Source organism: Sinocyclocheilus anshuiensis, unplaced genomic scaffold (assembly GCF_001515605.1).
Source record: "Sinocyclocheilus anshuiensis isolate Anshui unplaced genomic scaffold, SAMN03320099.WGS_v1.1 scaffold3274, whole genome shotgun sequence".
NCBI lineage: Eukaryota > Metazoa > Chordata > Actinopteri > Cypriniformes > Cyprinidae > Sinocyclocheilus > Sinocyclocheilus anshuiensis.
In genome coordinates, this window is record NW_015537940.1 from 135,570 (window position 1) to 144,775 (window position 9,206).

Sequence of the window (9,206 nt, forward strand, 5' to 3'; positions counted from 1 at the left end):
TATTTTCCAGCAACGAGAGGATAAAATTGCTGTTTTTTAAGTAAACTCACTCTAAAAAGAGAAACGCACAGATGCGCATTCACGCAACTCTCTCTCTCTCTCTCTCTCTCTCTCGAAATGGCAATATTTGAGAAAAGGGTTTAGTGATTTCTAATTATTGGGGGGACTAGCCCCCCTCAATGTCTACGGTGGTTATCGCCCTGATCAGACATGAAAATATGTTGTGGCACTATCATGCAGTCTGTAATGATATGACGTTAGTTAGCAGTGATTTTTTGCCAACATTTCTTTGAGTAACATGACCGTAAATATGAACTCACGATTGAATGTAACATAAAACAAATGATTACTTTTCGTTAAAATCTTTATTAATGCCAAAAATGCTTACATGTATGTGTCTTTTAGTTCGCTCGGGCAGCCATGTTGCCCCTGAAGCCGGTTTACGCTGAGATAATTCATACCCCTTCATTTGAAGGGCTGTCTGGCCCTTCCCCTACCCCTACCCCTCCAACCAAAAGAGAATTGAGACACCCCTACCCCTTCACGTGAACGCGCGAAACAGAGGGGAAAGGGAAAGGGCTAAGGGGTAGAATTGGGATTGGGCCTTAATCTCTCCACACAAATTACATTTTGGTAAATGATTTCAACAGTTTGTGTGCAGTTCCAGAATAGAGATCAGCCAAAATAAAACTAAAAAAACTAATTTTTCCGATTCATGGCTGGTCGACCAGTTTATCTCTAGAACCTGAAACTTTCCCACACTGATTTAAAACAAGCAGGTGGTTCTTGGAGCCCTTGCGTGCCATTTGAACTCGCCGTTCTTGGGTGCTTCTCATTTCTTATTTGTGCATCCTACTTTCCTTTCCTCACTTCCTTTCCTTTCTGTGTATCCTCGTTCATGACTCTTAAGGAAGCTTCCTCGCTTCTTGTTCCTCGCGTCCTCACGGTCCAATTAGAGAATTGAGATGCCCTTCAAGATAGTTGAGTTAGATCAGTTTCCGGGTCACATGCTGGAGGACGGAGAAGCGAGGAAACGAGGAAGCATCAATTTCAGTATTGAGAAGCACCACTTGTTATGGGTTAATGCGTAGATCGTCTCTTCTTCTGCTCTTTCCTGTTGTGACAGTTAGTGTTGCATTACTGTGCACGCCCCCTTTTGGACTGATCGGCTATGACTGACTGTATTCGTTGTCTGACCACATGAATCGAACCGTGACGTCCGTACCGTGACGGTTCAGGACGAGTACATGTACCGTTACACCCGTAATATGCAGAGACTGAATGTCATTTATTACAAAATATTCCTATTTTCTGTTTTTGCTACTCAGTGTTTTTAGTATATGTTTAGTCTGTGTTCCATACAGTGATTATTATTGTTGTTGTCGTTGTTGTTGTGAATATTAAAATATTATTATGCAATAATAATATATGTCTGTCCTAAATTGATGATGAAATGAAAATATTTGCCATTTTGCAATTAATAAAACATTAAGATCTTTTGCCTTGTTTATGTTTTCAGTGTGTGGCGCAAATGTGCGTTTCGTAACTTTTGCATATTTACTTCAAATTCTCTCATTTGAATGGCACAGAATGATAACAGTGGTAAACTTAAAATAGATCAGATCAGATCAAATGATTGGCCTAGTGGAAGCATGCACTCACTGAACTTTCCAACTGTACACCCACCTGTAACTAGACCACCAAACAGAGCCATTCCTAGTGTGACAGCCAGGGAAATAGCCTGAAATCCACCCCTAGATTGAGGGTTCCATTTCCCAGTTTCAGCATCAGCGAAAACTCTTTGCAATCTGTGTAAGATGGGAAACAGAGGCACATATGTGTCAGTTCTCACACAGAATTAGTTCTGCAATATTTTCAGCCATAACACACAAGTATGCAAAACAACGCAAAAATATTAACCTTATTAAATAACAATAATTAACATATTAAATATGAATACAATTATAACCATCATAAAAATAATAAAGTGTAAACTGCATATTGTTCCTAAGCAATTAAAATAAAGATAATGTTGTGTGACAGATGTAGTCATGGACCAAATCAATAACACAATCACAAATCATTAATTATGCAAATAATTACATATATATTAACTACTGACTTACCCATCTCCATATACGCCTGGAGATGCCAGGGCAGAGGTGACGGCACCCACCACAGCTCCCAGAACCCCTGGCATTCCATGCAGGTTATGAATGCCACAAGTGTCTTGGATCTTCAGTTTTGATTCCAAAACGGGCTAAAACAGCAACAAGCGTGATACTGAGGCTTCTTGTGGATGTTCATAGTTATGTGTCAAAGAAGTGTGCGCTACTAACCGTGAGGTATTTGTATCCCAGTACTGAAATAGTTCCAGCTAGGAATCCCACAATCATAGAGCCAAACGGAGTCAGCATCATCTCTCCAGCTGTTCCCACAGCAACACCACCAGCCAGTGCGGCATTCTGAATGTGCACCTGAAAAAGACAGAGGCTTGTATGAGTTTGTGTAATGTTGAAGTTTGTAACATAATATCAAAGATGGCCACAAAGGGATACTCACCATGTCCAATTTGCCTTCTGGGTTGACTAGGGCAGAGAAAGCGAATGTAGCCAGTGTGCAGGCAGCCAGAGAGTAGTAAGTGTTCAGGGCGGTTCTGTGCTGGGGGTCCCCGTAATTTGTAATGGCTGAGTTGAAGCTGGGCCAGAACATCCACAGATAGATGGTACCTGAGCAGAACCAAAGTTTTAGAGGATCAAAGACTTTTAGATGACTACAGGCTAGAACATTTTTAGGTATGTAAGTTATTCAAGTGACTCACCGATCATAGCAAAGAGATCAGAGTGGTAGACAGACGAGTTTCTGTGTTTGCTCTTATCCAGGTTTGGCCTGTACAGGACACGGGTCACCATTAGGCCGAAGTATGCACCAAATGTATGAATGGTCATGGATCCTCCAGCATCATTGGCCTATAGATACCATTGACATTTAAATTTTTACTGTTATGATAACACTCATAAATGTTTGAATACAAATATGTAAATAGTTTTTGAACTCTTTCTGCAAACTTCAGCTTATTTCTATTAGTTTTCTCTGTGGATATTTAAAGGGGTCATGAATTGAGAAATCAACTTTTACTTGAGCTTTTGATATATAAGAGGTCATCGTACTAAAATAATATCCTGTAAGTTTCAGAACTGATAACGTCCTTGTTACTGAAATAAAAGATTTTATTGACACCAGGCCCAGCGAACGCCAGATCCTGGAATGTGCCTACCTATGACGTTATAGATAGGTTAAACACCGCCTCCACAGAAGAATATCAACGCCTAATTATGTAGCCCCGCCCACTGATTAGCACATGACATAGTAGGGAAATAATGTAAGTGGTGCTAAACCAGATCAAGCAATCAAGCAATAAACATGCCATTGAAGATCGCAAAATATTGTGCAGTGCCTGGTTGTGGAAGAACACAGTCGCTGCATAACCTTCCTTCGGATTCAAATATTAGGAATGCATGGTTGAACTTTATTTATAATGAAGTTTCAGCTCACGTGAGTAAAACATTGAGCTTTTGTTCGCTTCATTTCACCGCGGATTCCTTTGTAAGCAAGACACAGATCGACGCTGGATTTGCAGAGAGACAATGCTGTGCCGTCTATATTGGATCCGACAGGAATGGCGCAGCACACTTATATGAGTAAAAAATATTTGTATTATCGAGTCACTATCGCTTTGTTAGAGATCGCTTGATATGTCCTAATTATGTGTACGTGTCTAACAAAAGTCACAGAAGGCTCCAACTATGAAGGACATAGCTTGTCAAACAGACACAGAGAAAGTTAGTTTACTATGCAAAACTGTTATCCAATCATAGCAGTGGGCATTTACTTCCAAGTCTTCAATGCGGCACACCCAAAAAAACTGAGCGTTTCTCGAGCCGGCCTCAAAACCAGGGTAGAAAATAGCCTATTACTTATTGATTTTGATGTTTTTGAACGTAAAAACCACGCGAACATCATAAGTGGACCTCAGACAACAGTATAAGATAATAAAAAAGCCAGTTCATGAACCCTTTAAATGTAAAGTAAATGTGAAGTACTCAAATGTAATCTAGTCTTTATTATGCATGTAGGAAATTTTAGAAGCTCATAATATATTGGTACCATTTCATTTATTAGCCACGATTAGAGATTATAAAAATTTCTTGTATCAGTCAATATTGGATATTCAATTGTGCAAGCTCTATTTTTACATTTAGATCACCTTTTTTTTTTAGAAAATTAAGTTATGTGAAAATCAAATTTAGTAACAATTTGCAAAATCTTAAAATTCCAATGACCTTTTTCTGGTGCTTTTGTAGATAACACAGAATAGTGTGTTCACACTTACCCCAAGCATAGAAAGCAGGATGAACTCGTTGACGGCGAACAATGTCACCTCAAAAATAGCCATTACAAGTAGCTGCACAGGACTGGTCTTCCCCAAAACGGCGCCAAAAGAGATCAGCACAGAACCAGTGCAGAAGTCTGCATTTATCATGCTGCAGAACAAACATATTCACAGTGAGTAATTATAAATACAGTTGTGCAGGTGCCTGTGAGTCAGGGGCTGCACAGTCCACTTGGTGGCGCTGTGCTCAGCTGCAATTCACTTTACACACAAGGCCACAGCAGCAGCAAATGTGAAGCCTCACCTAATACTTACACGAACACACAAATACATAATTTTATCTGTCCTTTTTTCATTAATTACCTTTTACTGAAGTGATTAGACTGTTGTAGCCCATTTTTTTTCTTTGATAACAAATCTTTATTAGCCACTACTGCTGGCCTTCAGACATCACCAGTCTCTTTAAAGGGGTCATATGATGCGATTTCAAGTTTTCCTTTCTCTTTGGAGTGTTACAAGCTGATTGTGCATAGATAAGATCCCTGAAGTTGCAAAGACTAAAGTCTCAAAACCAAAGAGATATTCTTTATCAAAGTTAAGACTCTGCCACGCCCCCCTAAAACGCCTCGTTCTAACACGCCCCCACATATCTACCTCACTATGTGGAAATATTAGCATAATGCCGCCCAAATGTGCACGCAAAGAAAGAAGGCGTGGTTTCAGTAACCGCAGTTAGTGTTGAAGCAGCCATGTCAGGGAGACGTGTGTTTCTAGGCGAAAGCAAAAGCACTTTATTTGGCCTTCCGGAAGTAGATGCATTTAGGAATCTTTAAGATTACTTACAACAGAACAGCAATGCATTTTATGAACGACCGTTTCGTGAACCTAGGAGAAGAGGTAATTCTGACTTTGCTATGAATATCTGGCGCTTCTGAATCAGCACACATACCAGCTTCATCACTGTGTCTGTCACGCAACTCTGTTCCCCTTTCGGGCTTGAACTGATGGTAAAACTAATGACATTATTTACTGTCTTTACATTTATTTTGAAAGATGAAGCTCGCGATTATGGTAAGGGGCTTTACTTTACCGACGAGTGCTTGCGGTGTTCGGCCAATCACAATGCACTGGGTCAGTTGGCCAATCAGAGCAGACTGCGCTTGTCGGAAGGAGGCACTTTGTAGAAAACGATGCGTTTGAGAGAGGCGGGGCATAGAGGACCTACAATAATGTACAGTATTTGAAAAATAATGTGTTTTTTGAACATTAAAGCATGTCAACATATTCTGTTACACCAAATACACAAAATAATGATCTTTAAAAAAGCATCATATGACCCCTTTAAAATACAAATTACTGGATGTAGGAAACAGAAATGTATGAAGTCTGATATGTGTGGTTCAGGTTTTACCTAGTCACGCCAACATGGATCTTGCCATGGTGCATGCCGTGGAAAAAGCCCTGCATAAGTGTGGCCCACTGTAGGGAAAAGGCTGCGATGAGGAAGTTAAATCCGACACTACTGAATCCATAACGCTGCAGAAACGTCATTAGGAATCCGAAGCCCACAAAGATCATGACATGAACATCCTGGAAACCTAAAACACACAGTCAGTTAGCTGTTTTCCTATTCTTCTCCCTCACATTCCCATAGTTTTACATTTTAATAGTAATTTCATAAACTGTAACTGCTCACTGATATGCGTGTAAACACATACGGAAAGATAATTTTCATGACACGGGTACTTAGCAGCACCATTCAGGGCCAATTTTACACTATGGGTACACTGAACCCAACATTAACCCGTGTTCATCTCTGTGTAGAGCCATTCATTCACCCATTTCACTTCTTTTGACACAATTACACTGTTGCCAAGCAACTAGCCATTGACCTGGGCACCAAAGAGGATGGCATAGCCTCTGTGGGCAACTGTCCTTCATACCTCTCACACTCACTCTTCTTTGGCACCCTATAAATAAGTCTATGAGCTCTATGTGTAAGCTGAGTTTATTGTAGGACAAATAAGTCTTAAAATGGATAGTTAACTAGTTAACCCAAAATTATATTAATGTCTCTCCAAACCTGTATGAATTTATTTATTTTTTTATCTCTTAGTTTTTTTTAATGGTCCATACAATAAAAAGTCGATGGGGTCATTGACTTTCACGGTATGGACAAAATATCTTCTTTTGCATTCAAAGGAAGAAATAAAGTCATATAGGTTTGAAACAACATTATGGTGAGTACGTGATTCATAAATCATTTATGGGTGAACTACCCCTTTAATGAAACCAATAAGTGCACTGTGAAGCAATGTATTTGCATCCTTACAAAGCAGACAACCTAAACTATGATCTGCAGAGACCTGTCAAATAATTACAAAACATTATAATTTATTGTATTTGAACACATAATATATAAAAATCTGATTCATCAATCGTCGTATACCCCTGAATGCAGCTTTTTCTCGTCACACCTGTTGTGTATGTGTCCTGCTGTTGAGCAGTGGCAATCAAAACAGATGCGACCACACCCATAAAGGTGAAGATGCATATTGCTGAAGATTAGTGACTAAATACTGTACAGACAAGATGTCTTTTACAAGACCAGTGTTTCCCACACATGGATTTTACTTGGGCGGCCCACCCAAGTAAAGTCTATGAATAGCGCACATTTATGCCAAGCAATTGCTTATGAACATGAGTTAATGCATTATGAAAATGTCTACTTTATGACCTTTATATATTATGTTTTAGACAGTTGTAAGAATGCATATTTTATCTCTCATCTGAAGGATCAGCCTGCAATAATATATAAATTTCAAAATAAGAGTCCGGGGGTATTTCTGGCTTGTTTATAATTTTTTTCTTTCTGGGCATTATTGGTATTTTGGTTACACAATAAATTGTATTTAAATTCATTTCCATTTAATTCATAGTAAACTTTTGTAGTTTCTGGCTGGGATGCTTCCCCACAGGAAGAAAAGTCAAAGAACATCCTTTGACACATATTACTCAATATATAGATTTTACTAGTATCAGTAAAACCTATGTCCCATTCACTGAGAGAGACACTATATGATAAAGCAAGGAGAACGCTACCATTTAAATGCTGTCATTTTGCATAATTTACAATGAATAATAATTTATAATAAGTATTTAATTAAATGTAATAGTAGCTTGTTAAAAATCACATATTATTTGTTATTTGTCACATGTAGAAGACCATTTTTGTGCCGTGTGTAATAGGAGGATTTTCAAACCTGATAAGTGAAGTCTGTGAAATCTGACATGATTTATGTGAGTCACATGTAGGTGTGTCCTGGGCTTGCAGTGCAGACACAATAATGGAATGCAGTAAATTTAATGAAGTGCTTCGCACAAGTCTGGTGCTGAGAGTAAGTTTAGTGCAAGATTAAAGGACGAGACAGTTTTAGTAAAGCGAGGTGGGTGGGAAATTCAATTACGGTTGAAATTTGATGACAATTGCACAAAGACAAGCACAAAACAAGCAATAAGTCAAGCTTTTAAAGACATCAAATTCTGAATGAAATGTAAACATGCTTCACTTAAACCAGTCAGACCACTCAAACACAAGTTACACAGTTTAGGCCAATGCTCATCTGCAGTTCAACCAATCAAACACATTCTTCGGTTATCAAGTTAAAAGGCACCACATGTGTGTTTCTACTGGTGAACTCACAAGCTTTATAGATCCATATTATTTTTTTTATAATTACCCAACTGCATGATCATTATAGTTATATATATGTTAATATGTTCTCAACAATGAGAATTGAATATAAAACCCAGCCCTATTTTTTCATTAAAAAAAGTCACTTACTGGGATAACGATAGTAGAACTCATTCTCATAATCATCTCTAGTAGCACTATGGCTTTTGTTTGCATTCCACAGCTTGGCATGAGTGTCATCGTTATACTCCACCAGCGCTCCAAAGAGTATGATGAGGATGACTTCCAAGATGATGCATAACAGCGGCAGCCGTAGCCTCATGTTAGTAGACTCAGCCATGTTGCTTCCCCTTTGCTCACTCTCTTTCCCCTTTTCCCCCAGAGGTTTCTGGAGCAGGGCACAGGCTCTGATGGGTCTGGAGGCAGAGTGCAAGAGAACATTAGCTGACACAAGTCTTTTTATTGTTAGTTTGGCCACTTGATGATCTTGGTAACGCCCACCTGCTCTCTCAAGTCTGCTGATTTGCAGCAGTTCTGAGCTCCTCCCTCACCTTTTTGCTCATGAGGTGCACGAGGAGTATATTTTGGGCCAATGAGAATATTCAAGTAAAATGTGAACAATGCTATTATAACAGAGCGATTTTTTTAACACAAAGATCAAAGAGATCGTAAAAGATTTGTGTGGAAAGTTGAAAAATTAATTTCTGGATTTTTCACTGGATATGGGAGGCATTAAGTGGCTAAGTGTAAATGGGTTCAGTGTATTGAGGCCAATAATGATCACTAGTGTGCCATTAATATTGCCAGTGTGGGATGTAAATAGAAGTCAAAGGTGAGGCATGTCTCATATTTGAACATGGTGGCATAAGTTTTATCCACATTTAAAGCAGTTAAACCTAACAACTACAAACACACATTTTTTCCCCCACAAGAACTTTTTTTTCCCCAGGATTCACTTTCAAACACATTCCACAACCGACACATACATTTTGAATTGACAAGGACATGAACTCAAAACCTTCAGTATTGGTACTGATTAGGGCTGCACGATTAATCGCATGCGATATTTAACGCGCATCTTGTCAGTAAAGACGGTTCTGTAATCAGCGGTAAATCTCC

The 9,206-nt window shown here is 39.0% G+C and overlaps 1 protein-coding gene across 2 annotated transcripts in view; it reads right to left on the minus strand.

The window, feature by feature from the left end:
• LOC107663197 (ammonium transporter Rh type B) overlaps positions 1–8,535 on the minus strand; it is a 29,143-nt gene extending 20,608 nt beyond the window's left edge. For both annotated transcript variants that reach the window (XR_001631301.1, XM_016453368.1), the window contains exons 1-8: positions 8,238–8,535; positions 5,805–5,991; positions 4,394–4,544; positions 2,822–2,969; positions 2,563–2,729; positions 2,340–2,477; positions 2,127–2,260; positions 1,687–1,808 (exon numbers count right to left, since the gene is read on the minus strand). Coding sequence is in view for 1 of the 2 variants with exons in the window: in XM_016453368.1 (XP_016308854.1) it covers positions 1,687–1,808; positions 2,127–2,260; positions 2,340–2,477; positions 2,563–2,729; positions 2,822–2,969; positions 4,394–4,544; positions 5,805–5,991; positions 8,238–8,427 (1,237 nt within the window). In the remaining variant the exon portion in view is untranslated. The remainder of the gene's footprint in view (positions 1–1,686; positions 1,809–2,126; positions 2,261–2,339; positions 2,478–2,562; positions 2,730–2,821; positions 2,970–4,393; positions 4,545–5,804; positions 5,992–8,237) is intronic.
• Positions 8,536–9,206: the final 671 nt, after the last annotated feature.